The sequence below is a fragment of the Callospermophilus lateralis genome, chromosome 7, assembly GCF_048772815.1.
Source record: "Callospermophilus lateralis isolate mCalLat2 chromosome 7, mCalLat2.hap1, whole genome shotgun sequence".
In the NCBI taxonomy this organism is placed as follows: Eukaryota; Metazoa; Chordata; class Mammalia; order Rodentia; family Sciuridae; genus Callospermophilus; species Callospermophilus lateralis.
In genome coordinates this window covers 133,243,119-133,264,123 of record NC_135311.1, presented here as the reverse complement: position 1 = coordinate 133,264,123, position 21,005 = coordinate 133,243,119, and the positions used below count along the sequence as shown (strand labels likewise).

The following is a 21,005-nucleotide window of genomic DNA, read 5'->3' as shown; positions in this document are numbered from 1 at the left end:
ATGACACCCCCTCCCACTCCCACATCTGAGGAAAGCACCAAGGACCAGAGGGTACATTTTGTATTACCCAGGTCTAATGGAAAATCCATATTTTGTATATTTTTCCTTTTGACCTAAGTTTATGTATTGACTTTGGAGAGAAAAATCATTATCTAATTGGAAAATTGTCGCTTAAGATCATATCTGCATTTAACAAATGATCTTTCTGTTTTAATTTGTGAAGTTTTAAATTAACTGTTCCTTTTTGAAAAGTCTTTATTTTAAATTTTTGTTTCTCTATTTGGTTAAATGCTTTTTAATCTTCCAACTTTTTTTTTTTTAAAGACATAGATTCATTATTTACCTCAATTAAATGTTTACACATAATATAAGGACATGGGATATAAAAGTCAGTTATTGGACGTCACTTGTGTATGAACAAATATAGTCCTGAATCATCTTACAAATGCTATAGCCAGTGTATTGACATTTTCAGTGGGAAGAGTCAGATGTTCATGTAGTTCTGTGAATAAAATGATTGTAGGAAAAGGAATAGTTGACTGACGTCCTGATTTGGTTTACGAGACTCCTATATTGAATTGATTTATCAAGGATTATTATGTATCCAGTTTGTTTTTCTTATGTTTCTTCATTATGGAAATTTTGATCATACCTGCTTTTCAGTTGTCTTAATAATAATCTTACATATAAATTATATGAGAAATAGGGGCTGTGGTTGTAGCTTAGAGTGCTTGCCTAGCATGTGTGAGGTACTGAGTTTAGTTCTCAGCACCACATGAAAATAAATAGCCAGGCCTGGTGGCTGAAGCAAGGGGATCGTGAGTTCAAAGCCAGCCTCAGCAAAAGTGAGACTCTAAGCAACTCAGTGAGACCCTGTCTTTAAGTAAAATGTACAATAGGGCTGGGGGTGTGGCTCAGTGGTGGAGTGCCCTGAGTTCAATCTGCTGCACCCCCCTGAAATTAAATACATGCATACATATATATACAGTAAATATGTAAGTAAGTAAAGGTGTCCATCTACAACTAAAAGAAAAAAAAAAAACACGAGAAATAACTGAGCTTTCATTGTTCTTTAAAAATTGTCCTTAGGAAAAATAGATTACTGCCTTTGCTCCCCTTGTCTTTTTTTAAACACCACATCTTGTTCTGTTGCTCAAGTTGGTTGCAAATGATCTTCCTGCCTCAGCCTAGACTATAGGCATTTGCCATCACTCCAGATGTAGATTTCTTTTAAATTGTGTCTCTTTTAAATTCCTTACTATTTAGAAATAGTAAGGAATAGTAATTAAATTAAATAATTTAAATAATTAAATAATTTAATTGATGTTGAAAGTACAATAATCAATGTGCCAGGTAAATTTAAAGTCTACTTTCCTAAAATTATTGGTGAATACACCATTAATACTACTACTTTAATTTGGACTATTTTTGGCAATTAAGTACTATGTATCCTGTGTTTTGATGAATGGTTGTGATTTTACTTTTAACAAAATTGTGAAACATTTTCTGTTTTTGGTGGTGCTGGGGATTGAACCCAGGGCCTTGTGCATGGCCTTGTGCATGGGAAGCCAGCACTCTACCAGCTGAGCTATATCCCTAGCCCCCAAATTGTGAAACTTTTAATGTCCTCTGGGCATTTGGGCTGTCAGCTTAGTAGGACTGAAAAGCATTTGTGTATCTAAATTTGTGAGCTCACTTTTGCTCAGGATCTTTAAGTCCTTATTATATTTAATACACTGTACTGGAGATATATACATTGCAGTTTAGGTTAACTTTTCAAAATGTGAACTTGCATTTTATCATTTCATAATTTATTTTAAAACCTATTCTCTTTTCTAGTTATTACTTTGAATATAGATGATTCAGACAGTTAAATTTTACATCTGGTTTCAGAATTGGTATAGTAACAGGGGATTACCAGAAAAGAATGTGGTGACATTTATAACAAATCTAATTTCTGTCACTATTTTTTGTACTTATTGTTACTTTATTTTTTGGAACTGGGGGTTGAACCAAGGAGCCCTTTATCAGTGAGCTACATCCCCATTTCTTTTTAGTTGCTGAAGGTCTTGTGAAGTTGCTGTGAGTTTGGCCTCAAACTTGTGATTCTCCTGTCTCAGTCTCTTTGAGTTACTGCGGTTATAGGTGTGTGCCACTGCACCTGTCAGGGTTATTTTATTTTAAACTATAATTACCATTCTTCAGTCATCTTTCATTTTTATAATACAGACTTAGAACGTTCTTGTTGCCTCATTAATTATTTCAGTGGACTGAATTTATTCTCTCACCTATGTTTATTTACCTCTTTACCCATTGTTGTAAGAAATTTAGGCATATATAACATTGGTATAATTAAAATCTTTCCCTTATTGGTTACTTTGATTCATTGTAATTTATTAAGTTGATAAATCATATAACATTTTATACTTAGTCTTAGTCATCTGATGGCCTTGTGAATGTATTGGTTTGAGTATTTGTATTTGGTAACAACAAACATTTTTTTTCCTTCTGTGCTGAAAATAAGATTATTTTGTTAACTTGAATTTCAGTGATAATATGGTATCCTATTTAGGATACTATTTACTTAGAACTAGTAACACAGTTTTTGCTTCATGACTAATAATAATAATAATAATAATAATAATGTTGTTGTTGTTTATTTTTATTTTTATAACTAAAGCCAAGACATTTATAGGAGGCCTTCAGTGACAGTTATGGTTCTATTTTGAAGTGCTTTTTTGTGGGTGGGGATGCTTGGAATTGAAACCAAGTCCTGGTGCATTCAGAACATGCACTTTGTAACTGAGCTACAACCCTAGCCAGGATATTGAGGCTTGGTCTCTCCTGCTTTGTTCTCTTTGTAGCCTAGCTCCCTCCATTTGGCTCTTACTGACATTACTTTATTTTCCTACGTTTTGAATTGCAATAAGTAAAAGTTCTAATAATAACCTTATGATGTTTTCATCTTCTGCCTTAGCATGTGAGAACTAAATAAAACTTCTGTGTAAATTCTTAGTTTTCAAGAAATATATTTGGTTTTCTATAAGAAAACACAGTGTATTTCATTATTTTTGGAAAATAATTTTTTTTTCCCCCTCAAGCTAGGCTTGGACTCATTTGGGTGGATGGATGAGTCATTGTCCTGGCTATGAGATTTGTAGTCTTAGTGCAAATGATAGAAACTACTATGGGTCGTTTCTGTAGCTATTGTGCTTGAGGAAAGTATGAAGCAAAATTTCATGAAGACACCATCTGCAGATAGCTTTTGAGTAGTATGTTTGAGAATGCCATAAAAGAGCTTAAAACTGTAGCAGTCTTGTACATACAATACTAGAAAGAGAATTTTCTATCTCATACTTCTTAGGTATAATAAACTTAATTATAATAAACTTAAAATTAACTTTTATTCTGTGAAGATATATATATCTTCATTTTCAACTGACTATTTCCCCCTTTGAGGATTTTATTAAACTGAGGAGAGTAATAAATTTGGTTTCTTTATGAAACACTCACTTCTCACTTTACCCACAGGGAACAAAGCCTAAACTAACAGATCCACTTAAATTGTATTTCTTTATTAGTCCCTCAGAAATTTTAAAGTTTCAAACTACCTGGGAAATTATTTTGGATAGTAAATTAATTTATCACTGGGGTAGCACATAGGCTGAGCTTTCCTAATTTGAAAGCCAAAATTGGAAGTTCCAAAATCTGAAACTTTTCAGTGTTGACATGACACTACAAGTACAACATTCCATGCCATGAAACTGTTTCATGCACTTATTTAAAATATTATATAAAGTTACCTTCAGGCTGTGTATATAGGGTATTTAGGAGACATAAACAATTTCATGTTTAGATTTGAGTCCTAGTCCCAGGGTGTCTCATATCTATGCAATATTCTGAAATCTGAAATCCAAAGCTCTTCTGGTCCCAAGCAGTTCAGATAAGGATACTCAGCCTATAGAAATAGAGCAGTGCTCATAATGTATCGAATACCTGACATATTCCAGACCCCATATTGATGGGTTATAATATTTAATTCTTTTTTAAAAAAAGTATAATTGCCCATTATTTTGTATAATTACTATGTGTACATTTTGTATGCACTAATTGTACAAAAGTATGGTTTCATTTTGACAATTTTCATAAATGGATATTACATACTTCATTGGTATTTGTTCTTCCTAATACCCTTCACTTACCCTCCTCTTGATTTTATTGAATTCCTAACCCTGTGAGATTAGCAGTGTTCTCATTATTTCCATTTCACAGATGTGGAAAATGAAGCTCAGCAATAGGTTAAGTGATTTAGTCAAGGATACCTGCTGTCTTTCTGAGCCAAGATTTGAATCTAGATCTCTGAGTCCCAAACCCATATGTTCTTTGTTTTATTATTGTTGCTCTTCCTCTTATTATTCTAAGTGAATCGGATTTACCAGTCTTACTTCATTTGGAAAAAATTGTTTAGATTTTTCATAGAATGCAGCAGGTGCTGTTTGGGGGCATATTAATGAAAGAATATAATTTTTGCTTTCACATTCTCACCCCAGTGTTTACTATCTTTACCATCTCTGAAGATTATGACAAATAAGAAAAATGTAGAGCCTTTAGAAATCCCAATCTTAAATTTTAGACCTCATAATCACTGCCACTTGTTGTTAACCTCAAGAAGTTTTATACGCTACTCATTTTCTGTTCGTCTTTCCGCTAAAATTGTGGGATTGTATTGTTTTTGGTCCTCATGCAGCAGTGATTCCAGCAGCAGTTCAAGTGATGACTCTCCAGCCCGATCAGTTCAATCTGCAGCTGTCCCAGCACCCACTTCCCAGTTGCTTTCATCTCTGGAAAAAGATGAACCCCGTAAAAGTTTTGGGATCAAGGTTCAGAATCTTCCAGTACGCTCTACAGGTAAAAATTTAAATGATTATACATTCCTCTGAGGTACCAGGGATTGAACTCAGGGGCACTTGACCACTGAGCCACATCTCCAGCCCTATTTTGTATTTTATTTAGAGACAGGGTCTCACTGAGTTGCTTATTAGCACCTCCCTTTTGCTGAGGCTGGTTTGGAACTCAAGATTCTCCTTCCTCAGCCTCCAAGATGGCGCTGGGATTACAGGCATGCACCACCTCTCCTGGCTAACTTCAATTTTATACTTTGTAGAGAAAATGTGTTTTCTTTTTGTGCTCATTAACATTTAATGCCACATGGGAAAAATTAAGTGATTATTGTAACTATATAGTTTAAGTCCTAATTTGTTATCCTTGTGTGTGTGTGTGTATATATATATATATATCCTTGTACGTATATGTACATATATTGTATGGTGATGGTATTTATATACATCATGTGTGTACATAAATTTATGTATACATTATTTGGTGGCCTTTTTGGGTGGATTGAACCCATGCTCACTCTACCTCTGAGTCACACCCCCAGCCCTTTTTATTTTTTAAGACAGGGTCTCACTAAGTTGCCCATGATGGACTTGAACTTGTGATTCTCTTGCCTCAGCCTCTTGAGTAGTAGCTGGGATTACAGGTGTGCTTCACCATGCCTGGCTCATTACTTGCTTATTATATGCATGATATGTGCATTTTATGGCAGATGGTGTATAAGAAAGCATTTTTTAAAATAAATATGTTTCTGGATTAAATATTTTGGTATTGAGGGAGATTTGGTATGAAGAAATTGTAGAAATACTATTTGTTATGTTGGCCTGAAGTCCTGTGTTATGTGAAATAACTTTGGGCATAACATTAGGATAGGAAGTGTGTATCAAAATATTAAATTTTGAATGAGGAAAGTGGTGAATAATGGGAAAGCCTACAGGCTGTTTTATAATCTCTCTTGCTCCTGATTGTTTTTATTTTACCGTGTACCATAATATACTGTTATTTCTACATTAGGCATATTGAGTATGTAAATTTTAAGTTAAACTGTTAGTACACAGGAAAACCAACAAAGACCAAATTATGTATTTCTTAGTTAAGTACATTTCAGTGATTGCTTAAGTTATTGTTTAAAGTAACCTATAGAACTTACTAGGTTTGTGAATAAAGATACTTAGATGCAAAGTTGATGAGGTTTTAAAATTTTTAAAATTTTATTTATTTATTTAAAAGAATTTATTTTTTAGTTGTAGATGGACACAGTTTTTTTAATTTTGATTATTTTTTTTATGTAATGCTGAGGATCCAACCCAGTGCCTCACATATGCTCAGCCAGTGCTGTACCACTGAAACACAACCCCAGTCCCTTTAATTTATTTTTTATTTCTCCTTTTAGATAAAAGTTGTTGAGTTTTAATTTAGATTTCTTGGTAATTTAGAAATGGAGGAGGGAGTAAAATTGGCTTGCCTTTTATTTTTATAATGAAGCAAATTAACACAAGATCTCCCGATGGAGTATGATTCATCTCTAAAAGGCATTCAAAGTATTCTTTCGGGTTTTGTTTTGTGCTGGAGATTGAATCCAGGGCGCCTACTAAATGTGCTGTACCTCCAGCCACACAGTGTTCTATCAGTGTTAAAGTTGTTTGACATGTTATTGGATGCTTCCCACATAATTTTGTCATTGAGATGATACCAGGAAAGCTGAAAGTACAGCATTTCTTCTTAAGTCTTTAAAACTTCAATTTATTAATATATAGGTATAAATTTTTTATTATAAAAATATTGAACATATCTAAAAGTAGATGAATAGCAAAATGAGATCCTTTTCTACCTTACTACAGATTCCGAAACATCAGCTCAACATTTTGCCCTATTTGCTTCATAAGTCTTTTATCTTCCTCTTTTCCTGATCTAGCTTTTATCTGTGTATCTATCTATGGCAAGCCTTGAGCCTGCTAGATATGTGCACTACAGCTGAGTTATTATTGTTTGAAAGACAAGTTCCCAACATTGTGCCATTTCACATTAATTTACAGATAGATATTTTTGACATTTCCCAGAAAACAAATACCATTTTACCTAACAAATATTCCATAATATCATCTAACATTCAGTTTATTTTCAGATTTGTAATCTCTTAAATACCAACTTAGAGTTACTTTTTTAATAAAGTAATATATTTTAAACATTTATTTTTTAGTTGTAGTTGGACACAGTACCTTTATTTCACTTATTTGTTTTTATATGCTGCTGAGGATCAAACCCAGGGTCTGATCCTGGGTGAGCTCTCTACCGCTGAACCACAACCCCAACCCCTAATAAAGTAATATTTTAATGCTAAAAAAGTTTAGACCAAAAATTAGGCCAAAATTTAGTAGCTTACTTATTGAGTTGTAATTATAAAAGTTAACTTGTTTTTCTTTGGGGATTTAGATACAAGCCTTAAAGATGGCCTTTTCCATGAATTTAAGAAATTTGGCAAGGTGACCTCAGTGCAGATACATGGAGTTTCTGAAGAGAGGTATGGTCTGGTATTCTTTCGGCAGCAAGAGGACCAAGAAAAAGCATTGACTGCATCTAAAGGGAAACTGTTCTTTGGCATGCAGATTGAAGTGACAGCGTGGATAGGGCCAGGTAAGAGACAAGGAAGCAGAATTTCAGTTGCAAATTACATATACTGTTTGTATTCAAGTTTATGAGAAGTCAGCATATTGTCCTGAATGTGGACACTATTCTGGTTTTATTCATTGACATACTTCCAGTGTCTTCTCTTTTGAAGGATGGTGGTATTTTCTGTTTACCTTAATTAAAAACAATGTATTAGGGAGGAAATTGTTTTTTTGTTGCTGTAATGAGAAATGCTGACTCTTCAAAATCCAAAAGGTAGTGTTTTATACCCTTGTTGTGTCAGCCTTCCCAAAAGGATGAATTGAGAGTCGGAGATTTTTATTTCTGTAAGAATGAAAGCAGAATTAATCTTGAATTAGAAACTAAACTATGTGCTTGTATCATTTCAGCGACTGGTTTGACAAGTTTTAAGTTCCATTATGCCTAGCACAAATTGGATCTGTTATTGTAGGTTACTTAACTTGGAAAGACAGTGACAGAGAAACTGGACAAATCTTATGAGTTGGTCACATTAAGGATTTCAAGGGAATGTTTTATTAGGTTGAACCTTCAAGAGCTATTTTAAGGCAGGAGGTCTCTGACATGGCTTGGGTCAGTGTTTCTCATGTTTCAGAAAAACTTGCAGTATTTGTTTCAAACTGGAGTTTTCAACCTCATCCTAGCTAACTGCTCCTGAATACATTCTCCCCATCCTCCACCCTAGCTAACTGCTCCTGAACACCTAAACTCCCACCCCGCCCCCATTTGTTTTTTATTTTGAGACAGGGTCTTGCTGAGGCTAACTTCAAACCTTTGATCCTCCTGCCTTGGCCTCTCAAGTTGGTGGGATTATTAGGCCCTTACCACAACAATTGGTGGGAACACCTTATTTAAAGTAACTTGTGGGCAAATCTATTAAATAATTAATAGAAATATTAAAATTCTGTAGTCATCTTGTGAATCTGAGACAATTGAACATTAAAAAGACTAAGTGGAATTCATAGCCTACTTGAAGGGTAAACATGAATATCTCTGGAATGTTCATTTTATTTGACAATTAAGAGGAAAAAATATGATTTCCTGCTAAGAATATTAAATGCTATTTGCATATTAAAACACACAGAACTGTTAGAATGAATATACATAATTTTATGATGGAATGCAGGAATTTAGAGGAGTATTTCTTTTTAAAGGGTGCTTTTATATTTATCTCTCCCAATTTTGAGAAGTACTGCCCAAAATAATACTGAGCTAAGGGTAACTCAGAAATTCTCGTTGAACACATTTGGAGAAGATTAAAATGCTTGAGGAAGAATATTTAGTCTGCCATGTTATCTTTATAAGTTTCTAGGATCAATCATAATTCTAAGTAATGAGGATCTAGTCCAGGGGCATTGAGGAGGTGAACAGTGATCTTCAGAACATTGGAGCTAGCTTAAATTTTTTACTTTAAAAAAAGTTTTTTTTACCTAATTATTGGTACCCAGAAAATAGTTTGTTTTAACTAGCTGCCAGTAAAAATTTTAAGAATTTTGGTTGGATCAAGCATAGAAAAGTCAGAGGAACTTTTACCAGATGGCACATTAAATACTGGTGTAATAACACAATATTTAAAATCAAACATATAAATGTTTACATATTTAAATAAATATATTTACTAAATATATACAATATTTAATATTTGAAAGCAGTTGAATCTGAGATTGGAGACCTGGTTGGAATTATGCTTTTATAATGTGAGTCATAAATGTATTGTATTCAAATATATTGAATTAATTATTTGGGACAAGGACTTTTGTAAAGAGCCAAATCCAGGAAATCTAGCTTTGCAGTTAGATCCTTAGTGGCTTCTGATGTCATACTTTGTTAGTCCTACACATAGCCTTAGCATCTCCTAACCATGAAATTGCAAGATAAAATCGTTTTTTTTCCTGAAAATGTATAGAGCTTAAGACTTCAACTGGTTCTAAAGGTTAAGTAGATTAATTTAGAAAAAGCTTTCTTTGCTGAAGTTTCAGTCTTAACAAATTACCAAGCTGTTTGGTGAAAATAGAGTCTGTAATGAATTTAATGGACGCAAATCATGCTTTGCCTTTCTTATTCTGCCTTTTGGAATATAAACCTCAAGATGTAGCTGACTTCAATTCAGTTTTCTTCTCTTAATTCATTTCAAATGTCTGCCCTCTATCAGATAGTTTCAAGAGACTGAATTGAGTTGAAAATGAGATATAGATAGGCCCCTGTGGGATATACTGGAAATACGGAGACAGTTATTATGAGTCCCAGGCGTTTCTGGGTCCCCCCGACTCTATTAAATTACATATTATTTGATGAAACTGATAAGATTAAGCTATCATTAGGGCCATCCAACCTGAGTTAGAAGTGTTCTGGCTGAATTCACCTCCCCCAAAGGTTTTGTTTGTTTTTAATATTGATGTTATTGTTGACATCATCAGTGATATTTGGTGTCTGGCACTAAGCACTCTGTTTCGCTAAAGTTGATTAAATATTGTTTTCTTTTTTTGGGAGGGGGGCGCATGGCTTCGTTTTACGTTCAAAAAAAAAATAGAGAACATGTAGTACTGTGCTATAATTATCAACAAAACCTTAAATGTCCCTGTCCTAGACCAAGGTAATAAGTGGAGCTTCAGAGAAAGGCTATGATTGAATTAGAAACTAAGCCAGGGCTTTTGATCATAAAAAATAGAAACCTTAAGGAACATTAGCTTCTTTGTCATTGGGGAGCTTAGTTTTCATATAGTTATTCTTATATCTAAAAGTTCTACATTTAAACAGGTTATTGTGCTAATTAGTATGACAAATATTAAATGTCACATATCCTTAAAATATTAAAAAGTAAATGAAATAATCGAGCTGGGCTATTTTAAACGGAATTTTTAATATGTATTTCCGACTGTAGATTCATACTCCACATTGAGAGCCTGCTACATAACGCTCAGATAATTAAAAATTTTGTTGGAGTTTTAAGTCTGTTAGTGATTACTTTTATTATAAGCCCATTTAGCAGATTGGAATTTTATTCAATTTCAAGTCCATTTGCTATGTTAAAGTGTTAACTTAGTTCTGAATGTTTTGGAGCAAGTTTGTTTAGCCTTTGTATTTGTGTTATGCTCCACAGTGAATAAGGGGTAGCTATTCTCAAAGTGTTTATAGTATTTCAGTTTGTGTGACTATCCAAGCCCATTATTTTAGAGATTAAGTTTTAAAATGTAGATTTTTTTCATGATGCATAAATGTACATTAGAATTCCCTTTTCTGTTTTACTCTGCCCCATCCCATTTACAGAAACAGAAAGTGAAAATGAATTTCGCCCCTTGGATGAAAGGATAGATGAATTTCACCCCAAAGCAACAAGAACTCTCTTTATTGGCAACCTTGAAAAAACCACTACTTATCATGACCTTCGAAATATTTTCCAGCGCTTTGGAGAAATTGTGGTATGTTGCTTTGATAATAAAACAACTTTAGATCTTCATCACAAAACATAGAAAGTAATTGGGCTTGGTGGCATATGCCTGCAGTCCCACCTACTTGGGAGGATGAGATAAGATCACTTGAATCTAAGAATTGGACACCAGCTTGGGCAAGCAGCATGGTGAGACGGTCTCAAAAGCAAACAAAAACAATGGTCCAGATAAGCGCATTGTGTATTGTTCTATATGTGTATGTAAAAGCCTATAATGGGTATTTGTCTATTTTTTCCTAAATATTTTTTAGTTGTAGTTTGACACAATATCTTTACTTATTTTTTTTTACTTTTATGTGGTGCTGAGGATCAAACCCAGGGCCTCACCTATGCTAGGCAAGAGCTCTTCTGCTGAGCCATAACCTCAGCACCCTGTCTGGAAGAGAAAACATTTGTAAAATGAACAGTGGATTACTCTTTGGTTATTGTGTGATTACAGGGCATACCAGGGGTACTGGATGTCACGTGCTGAAAGTTCAGTTCTTTCTTTCTTTTCCTTTTTTTAGTTGTGGTGCTGAGGATTGCACATGATAGGCAAGCGTGCTCTACCACTAAGCCACAACCTTGGCCCTCAATTCTATTTTGAAGTTTTAATTAGATGTACTTTTTATATTACCAAAGTCATTTTTAGATCTAGGGGTAGAAGAATCTTTCTGTTTCCTTGAATCAAAACTTGAATCACTTATAGTGAATATAATTTAGTCACAGCTTTATACTCTTGGATTTTTTAAATTTCTTAATGTTTTTAATTGTAGATGGACACAATATCTATTTTTTTTTTTTTTTAATGTGGTGCCAGAGATCAAACCCAGTGCCTCACACATGCTAGGCAAGTGCTCCACCACTGACAACCCTGGCCCATAATACCTTTATTTTATTTATATGCGGTGCTAAGGATCCAACCCAGTGCCTCATGCGTGTGAGGCAAGCACTTTTCCTCTGAACTACAATCCTGTTGAGAGCCACAGCCAGTTGGAATGGCTATTTTGCCAGAAGTAATGGTTGAGAGGTGAGCCATTAAGATGATGCTGGATTGATTCAATTGTATATAGACCCCTGCTGTCCTCCTCTGGCGCCCTACTTTGGAGTTCTCGCGGGGATTTCCTGTTGGTTGGTGAAGTTCTGGTAGAGGGAGTTCCGGTTGGTGTGTGGTGCCTAGGAGGGCCACGTGGGTGGAGTTGGAGGGGGGATAAAGTTTGTTCCTGCTTGAGTGGCTCGTGATTTGTGCCCAGCCAGACTGCTGCCGCACAATCCCAGCCCCCCTTTTTATTTTTTGTTTTGAGATGGGTCTCCCTAAGTTGCTGAGACTGGCTTTGAATTTGAAATCCTTCTGTCTCAGCTTCCCAAATCACAGAGATTATAGGCGAGCACTACCGTGACCAGGCTGATATTACAGTTTTATTCTGTGTTTAAAAAAATAGAGAAGTTATTTCTGTCTTAAAAAAAAAAAAAAAAAAACTCATTATTATTAATAGTGAAAAAATTGCTCTGTTGGACTTGGGAGAGTAAAATTGTTTTTTGTAGCAACAGTTGTTAATCTTTGAGGGTGTGTGTACGTCTGTCCATCTGCCCATGCATGTGTCTTCATCAGTCTAGTCTTAGTTATACACTGTTGCTCAAGCAAATGATCCTTGTTTTTTTTGTTTTTTTTTTTGGGGGGGGAGGGGGGTGTGTGTTGTTGTTTGCTTGTTTTTTAATGACACAATCTAGTCTTGTGAATAAAATGTTTGTGGGTTAGGGATGTGCCTCAAGCGGTAACGCGCTGGCCTGGCATGCGTGTGGCTGGGTTCGATCCTCAGCACCACATACAAACAAAGATGTTGTGTCCGCCAAAAACTAAAAAATAAATATTAAAATTCTCTCTCTCTCTCTCTCTCTCCCTCCCTCCCTCCCTCCCTCCCTCCGTCCCTGTCTCCCTCCCTCCCTGTCTCCCTCCCTCTCTCTCAAATAAATAAATAAAATAAAATGTTTGTGGTTGACCTAAGTCTCATCTTACAGTAATTGGTGACAAAAGGTAGAAGTGGTTTGTGGAAAAGGAGAAAACAAAAAAGCGTGTACACCAGCAGAACATTCATCCTTTCTTGTCCCGATTATTTTTTTTCAAGTTTTGTTTTGTTTTATTAGAGAAATATATAATTTCTTGTTTGACATTTATAAACCTGTAAATTGTTAAAATATTCAGATATTTTTATTTGAATGTAGCTGCTACTTAAAAGTTTGGAACAGTGTAAAAAGGTGTCATTGAGCACATGGATACACTTATCACTAGAATTGACAAAAATGGAAGAATTATTGTGTGTTGTAATATCTGTGGTTCTCAGTAAGGTAGATATGTCAGTATTCTCTTTGAAAACCATGATGTCATGATGAAGCAAATGCTGATGAGTGTCACTATTTATTTACTTATGAATGAGGCAAGGTCTTATATGTTATCCAGGCTGCTCTCAAACTCCTGGGCTCAAGGGATCCTCCTGCCTCAGCTTCCCAAGTGCTGGGACTGCAGGCTTGACTTGATAGCATGTGACCATCTTTCCTACCCCTCAAAGCTACAGCCCCAGCATTTTTTATTTTTTTTTATTTTTTTTAAAGCCAGAGTCTTGCTAAGTTGCTCAGGCTGGCCTTGAATTTTTAACTCTTCTGCCTCCGCCTCCCGTGTAGCTGAGATTACACAATGTCTGGCTAGTGTATTTTTGTTTGCTTTTTTTTTTTTTTAAACTAGGAATATAAACTCAGAGGCACTTGTCCTCTGAGTTACATCCTCAGCATTTTTTTTTTAAAGAGAGAGAGAGACAATTTTTTGATATTTTTTTTTTTTTTAGTTTTCGGTGGACACAACATCTTTGTTTGTATGTGGTGCTGAGGATCGAACCCGGGCCGCACGCATGCCAGGCGAGCGCGCTACCACTTGAGCCACATCCCCAGCCCCGATACTCAGCATTTTTATATTTTATTTTGAGATAGTGTCTTGCTGAGTTGCCTAGGGCCTTGCTAAGTTGTTGAAGCTGACCTTGAATTTGCAACCCTCCTGCCTTCCAAGCCGCTGGGATTACAGGCATGCAACACCATCCCTGGCCTGGCTAGTATTAATATTTAAAATGACACAAACTTTTAGGAAAATGACTGCTGGTTATTTATAACAGAATAACCTGTTTACTGAGTCAACCTACTGGTATTTGGAGATCATTTCTCTTTAGTGGAGTAATCCTGTGGTGTTTTGTTGTTTGTTTGTTTCTGTTTTTTTTTTCTCCTTTCTTCAGTACTGGGGATTGAACCCAAGGGTGCTCTACTACTGAGCTATATCTCCATCCATTTTATTTATTTTATTTCTTTTTTTTTTTTTAAATTTTTTTAACCTGTTTTAATTAGTTTTGCATGATAGCAGAATGCATTTCATTTCATTGTACACAAATGGAGCACAACTTTTCATTTCTCTGGTGTACATGATGTGGAGTCTCATCATTTGTGCAGTCATACATATATCTTTTTAATTTTTAATTTTAACATAGGGTCTTCCTGAATTGCCGGGTCTTGAACTCAATATGCTTCTACCTCAGCCTCCCATCATGGGGATTATACATCGTGTCCAGCTCTCAGTTTTTATATTCTACATAATGGTGGAAATTAATTCCTGTTTATTATTACTTCAAAGAATTTTGAGTATAGATGTACTGCTTTCTTTAAAATCCATTTGGCAACTCTTCAAATGTACTACTTGTTTTGCTGTTTTAAGTTTGGAATGTTGGCTTTTTGGTTATTGCTGTTCTTCAGATTTGATTAAGCCTCCTTTAAGGAGGCTTTGTAATAACGGTGCTTATTCTGCAGTTCATGCGCACATCATTATTGTTAAAGTACAAGTTTTGCCTTCCAACTGGTTTCTCTGGACCATTTTCATTCTAAGCCTATTTTTTTCACCACCTCCTCTGAGGCAAGTTGGGAGTATCAGAGATCACTACAGGTTTTGCAAATTCCAAGGAGAAAAGGGTATTCCTTTGTAGAGTGTCTTTAACCCAGGGACAGTGTTCTGGTATATCTTCACAAAATAATAGAGGTATTTCTTCACAAAGTATTTCACGTAGTTATATATCCTTTCATTCTGAACATGTAGATTTTACCATATTTATCAATCTCCATCCTTGGTTCAATTGGTTATGTTGGTATATATGAGTGTTCTGATTCAGGACTGCATGTTATGAGGATTGAATTTGGGAACTCACACATGCTAGGTAAACATCCTACCATTGACCACATCGTCAGCCCTTTTTATTTATTCTGAGACAGGGTCTTAGACTTGGCTTATTCTGATTTATTTTCTTATTGGTGTATTGCTGAGTGATATTGACTTTTTCAGGATATTGATATCAAGAAAGTAAATGGAGTTCCTCAATATGCCTTCTTGCAATACTGTGACATTGCCAGTGTTTGTAAAGCTATTAAGAAGATGGATGGGGAGTACCTTGGAAATAATCGCCTCAAGGTAAATGAATTTGCATGATGTATTGTGCAGTTATGATTTGCTTTGTTTTTTGGATTAGGAGTTTTCTCCATATTTGTGATTATTGAAGATTGCAGGAAGACAGTTAGGTAAATGTAAAGGTGGTGCCTTCTGAACTAATATGTGGTTAGCCAGGCAGAATTCCTTTTTTTGGTAAATTTCTATTTTCATTTAATTGGATGGTTTCCACATAAGATTGATTTGAGGGGTTGGAAGAGTAGCTCAGTGGTGGAGCTTATGCTTTGTGGTTCTAGGACTAGTTTTCTGAAAATTTTATAGAATAGTTATTGTAAACTTTACTAATAGAAATTTAACATTTTATACTCAGCTGGGTTTTGGAAAGAGCATGCCTACAAACTGCGTGTGGTTGGATGGGCTTTCTTCAAATGTGTCGGATCAATATTTAACAAGACATTTCTGCCGATATGGGCCTGTGGTGAAGGTAGGTGAGGGTTATTTGAGTGTGGCTCAGAATCATATCTGATTTCCTTTTTCTTAGTATTCTCTCCTTCCATTCCCAATTTCTTGTGCTGCTTTTCCTATTTCTTTAATAACGTGTGCATTTCTTTAATAACCTCCTGTGCTAAAATTTGGCTTATAAGGGCATTTTTATCTATTAACTCATCATATGAATATTTAGAAAAAATACAATTTTGAACCAGCTGAGACTTTTGAAAAATTTGAAACTATTATACAGCTAAATAAAATATTTCTTAGAGTTTTATAAATTTATCCCAGATTAAAACTAGATAATCTAATTATATAATTGTTCACATTACATTAAAAATGTGATTAGACTTGATTTTCTTTTTTTTTTAATGATGATAACTTTAAAGAAAAGTCCCCAAAACATAATATTTATCTAGCCAATGTTTATTAGGTGACATGCCTATGACAGCAGGAGAGGGGTCTCTGCACTCAGTTCCTTAATGTGAAGGTAGAGCTTTAACTCCTTGCACTGTGGTGGGTTTGTTGCCTGACTTACTTACTTTCTTTTATTTATCACCCCTTTTTTTTAAAAAAATATTTATGTATTCTAAATGTAGCTTTTGGTTGGGTACAGTGGCACATTCCTGTAAGTCCCAGTGAGGCCGGGATCACAGGTTTGAAGCCAGCCCCAGCCCCCAGCGACTTAGTGAGGCTCTGAGCAACCTAGCAAGACCCTGCCTCTAAATAAAAGATAAAAAGGGCTGCGGATGTGTCTCAGTAGTTGAGTACCTCTGGGTTCAATCCCAGGTACCAAAAAAAAAAGAAGAAAAAAAAAGATACTGGGACTTGTTTTGTTTTGAGACATGAATAGAAGAATGTTTTACTTAAATATAGCATAGTAATCAACATAGAAAGCAAAATAAGATACAGAAAAACAAAATAAATACCTCAAGCCCCAGTATTTACAAAGTCCCTGTACAGTTTATTGTGTCTTCACTACAATGTGCCGCATCAGGAGAAGCCTAAATTTTTTTTTTTTTTGTCTACAATAAAAAACATATAATATAAGATCCTAAGCCTTGTGACTTAGGATCTTGTTGGGACTGACATGAAGTCCAGTGGATGAGGCTCTTATTTGGATTTTGTTTTGTTTTTCGCAGGTGGTGTTTGACCGTTTGAAAGGCATGGCCCTAGTTCTTTACAACGAGATTGAATATGCACAGGCAGCTGTAAAAGAGACCAAGGGGAGGAAACTCGGTGGGAATAAAATTAAGGTGTGCAGAATGATGATAGCAAAAGCAAAACAAAATTGTATTCAAATCTTCCCGTGTTAGTAACTGGCACCTGTAGGTTGTCAGCAAGGGGGTGGTTTAGAGGACATGGTTTATGTGTATGTCCTCACTTTTTAGGGGGAATATTAGGATTTGCGTGCTCAGCTACTTATGGGCACAGCTCTCTTAAACCATTAGTCACAGATCCTTCCCTAAAACCCATCTGATTCAAAGAATGCTTCTTATTGCTGTGGGTGCGTGATGCTCCTGTGTGCACTCTCAGTAGAGGCCCATCCATAGTTGCACATGTACACGGTACTCACCCAGGGGTACAGAGTGTCAGTCGGCTTCCTGAAGGATCCCATCTTCTTTTCCTAAAGAGCAGGTAGCCACTGTAAACATGATATTTTTATCTGGTATTATTTGTTTAAAACCTTGATGTTCTTGGTTGTTTGGATGAATTGTGTATTTAATATCTGATGACTACATTGGAATAAAATAGTGACAATATTAGCCAATAGTCTTCATATGCTTTAGTGACTTTGAGCTCACCTGTGAATAAAATTTAAATGTTCTTTTCCATTGTTTAACTATTGTTGTATGTTGTAACTATTGTTTCAGCAAGTTTATGTAAAACCGAGATTGCTGGAATATGATTGATCCGATTATTGCCAACCTAGAACCCTGGTAGGGTTTTGATTCAGTTTTGTTTTATGTTTTCCATTTCTTCTATTATTGGGTTCTGGAACTTTAAATTACATTTATCAATATTTGTTTAGAATTTGAGAGAGATCATGTTACCAAAATATATTATTTTAATTAAGAGCACCATTTCTCTTGTTAAAGATTGATATTTCCTGAAATTTGTCCAGAAGGGATATGTTGTGACGAATTTTCACATTCAATAATGTTTTCTATAATTAAAATCTGAAACTAGTGTCAAATTTCTTTTTTTTAAAAAAAGGTGGATTTTGCAAATCGAGAAAGTCAGCTGGCATTTTATCACTGCATGGAAAAATCTGGTCAGGATATCAGAGACTTCTATGAGATGTTAACAGAAAGGAGGTATGTATTTTAAACATATTAGCATAACTTGAATCTTAATACAAATGAACATTGGGATTAAATTTTATTTTCATAATTTCCATCTCCCCCAAATTTCTTTTTGTAATATGGAAACACGGTTTCGTTTTGTGTATGTGTACTGGTCGGTGATTTGAACCTACAGCCTTGCATATGTTAGGCAAGTGTTCTACCACTAAGCTACTTCCCTGGCCCTTTAAGGAAAAAAAAAAAAAATATATATATATATATATGTTTAGTTAGTTAGTTATTTAATTTATTTATTTTCCAGTTAGGGTCTCTCTAACTTGCCCAGGCTGGCCTTGAAAAAGTTTTGTTTTGTTTTGTTTTGTTTTAATGAATCCAGTTTCACATGGCTTATGGGTTTGGAGTACCTTATCTAAATTTCTCACTGAATGCTCCTGTAATTTGAAAGATTTACTCTTCTGCTTGATTATAACTATGTACCATGAATTATAAATACAAATCATCCTGCCCAGTAGTTTTTAATTACATGTAATAACATATATTAGGGTGCATTATAAACTGTTAAATGCTTTACAGATTTAATAACAACATCATCCAGGTTTTTCACCATAAAAATTTGTATAAAAATATACATACTTCTCAAAGAAGAATATCAACAACTTTGTTTTTGTTCAGTCTCTTAAATTACTTTTTTTTTTTTTTTTTTTTGGTTGTTTTATTGGGGATGGAACTCAGGGAATTTGGCATGCTAGGCAAACACTACCACTGAGCAAGAATTCCTTCCCACTTCTTAAATACTTTATAAATGTGAATCAGGGAGCCAAGGCATAAGTCAGTTGTGGTGGTGCACACCCATCATTCCAGCTACTTGGCTCCTTGGGGTGGGGGGCTAAGGCAGGAGGATAACAAGCTTCACAAAACAAAATGTAAGCCAAAGCATATGAAAATTGGTGACATTGACAATGTCATGTAAACCTGATTTCTCCATGTTAACTTTTTCAGTCATGGTAATGTAATGTTTGATATTTATTCTGCTAGTTAGTGTATTAAAACATCCTAACATAATGCCACCAGATTCTTTAATAGCTGATTACATTTGAAATTGGAAGCTCTTGTGCATATGTTAAAGCCTTTTGTTCAGACGTGCCTCTGTGATTAATTCTCCTGGAATGTCACAGTAGGTTTCCACCCCTGTTACATATGGTAGACAAAAGACTCTGTGGAAAACGCTGTGAGACACCTGAGATAAAGAAGGGAGCTCTGTGACAAATATCAGCCAAATCCTGTTGCCAGAAACTTGTTGATGCATCACCCTTCTGCTGCCTCTTGACAGTTCATTTTTGTTGAAATCACAGAAAGTATGTGTCTCTTGAGTCAGTTCCTCATGGAATGTTGTGTAATAATCTTTGAGTACTTAGTTTTTAAAATGAAAATGTCCCTCACCACCAGTTTTCTAAAATTTCTCCCTAGTAGATCAACCTCTAAATAAACCAGAAACTAACTCAAAAAATATTAAAAATCAACAGCTTTTGTTGGGCGTGGCAGCACACACAGTAAGCCCAGTTACTTGGGAGACTGTTACTGGAGAGCCACAAGTTCCAGGCCAGCCTGGGAGACCCTGTCTCAAAATAAAAAATAAGAAGGGCTAGGAATGTATCTCAGTGGTAGAGCTTCCCTGGGTTCAATCTCTAGTACCCCTTTTCCCCACCCAGAAAAGTCCTCTTGCAGGACAACCAGTAATGATAAGCTGTTCTGTCACAGTCGTGTGTGGGTACACGTGCGTGTGTGCATGCAATAGATTGTACATACATATGAAAGAGAATGTGTGTGTCAGTTGAGAGAGAAAAAAAAGTTCTCCATTCTAGCTCCCTAATAGCAGTTTAAAGCCATTGTTAATACTTAACTGCCTAAAGGAATTTTTACAGGAATTCTCCCCATGAGCAGAAGGTATCTTGGTGGTCTAATTGTACCTAAGATACTGAAATCCTGTGTGTGTAACATGAAATACATTTTAAAAAGAGCCGTGTCTTAAGAGGGTTGGGTGATGTAGTGTGGGTGTTATGACTGTGGCTTTGTTTTCTTGGTGCTTTCTCATGGTTATTTATCCTTGACCAATGGCTGTTATCTCCTAATAGAGGAAGTAGGAGGGCCTAGGACTTGACTGTGACTTGAGTTTGACCTGGGTGGCTTCAGGTGGCAGTGCCTGTGGAATGATTCCTGCAGGGTAGCTCAAGGATCCTTGTTTTCCCTCAGAGTGGAGGGAGTCACCCCAGTGACTAGTTGATGCCTGAAAGGAAAAGATGCTTTACTCTCGTGATTCAGCTCAGGAATATAAATAAAATATAACTTTATTTTTATAGGGCTTTGCCATTTACAAAACAGTATTTCATTTGATCCTTTAAGTGTTCTGTCAGGGAGAAGGGAGGGCCATCTCTGTCCCATTTTTGGAGGGTGCTGAAGATCAAATAGTCATCTAGTGTCCATTCTAGGTGGATGTCTTATTCTCTTTATAATATTAGAAAGCACATATAATGTGTTCCCCTTCATATAGAAAAGCAATACTTTCTTGGAATATGTATTTATGATGGCAGTGAGTGCCTGGTAACATTTATTTATAAGATGGCTAGTCAATGTTTAGGCAAAGAATTTGATTGCTGTGGGGAAGTCATTTTGAATCTAGTGAAATCAAATGTCAACAAGATATCAAAAAGTAGTTTCTGTGAACCAATAAGATTCAGTATGAATGTATGTAATGACATGTTGGTGATGCTTC

At 35.4% G+C, this 21,005-nt stretch overlaps 1 protein-coding gene across 4 annotated transcripts in view; it reads left to right on the top strand.

The window, feature by feature from the left end:
* The window catches only part of Spen (spen family transcriptional repressor), an 81,627-nt gene that overhangs the window by 48,478 nt on the left and 12,144 nt on the right, over positions 1 to 21,005 (top strand). For 2 of the 4 annotated variants that reach the window (XM_076861200.2, XM_076861199.2), the window contains 7 exons: positions 4,748 to 4,908; positions 7,330 to 7,530; positions 10,810 to 10,961; positions 15,339 to 15,464; positions 15,811 to 15,924; positions 17,072 to 17,185; positions 18,147 to 18,247. In XM_076861200.2, coding sequence (XP_076717315.2) covers positions 4,748 to 4,908; positions 7,330 to 7,530; positions 10,810 to 10,961; positions 15,339 to 15,464; positions 15,811 to 15,924; positions 17,072 to 17,185; positions 18,147 to 18,247 — 969 coding nt within the window. Of the gene's footprint in view, positions 1 to 4,747; positions 4,909 to 7,329; positions 7,531 to 10,809; positions 10,962 to 11,966; positions 12,000 to 15,338; positions 15,465 to 15,810; positions 15,925 to 17,071; positions 17,186 to 18,146; positions 18,248 to 21,005 lie in introns of those variants that run through there. The other 2 variants (XM_076861203.2, XM_076861201.2) reach the window with 2 other exon arrangements.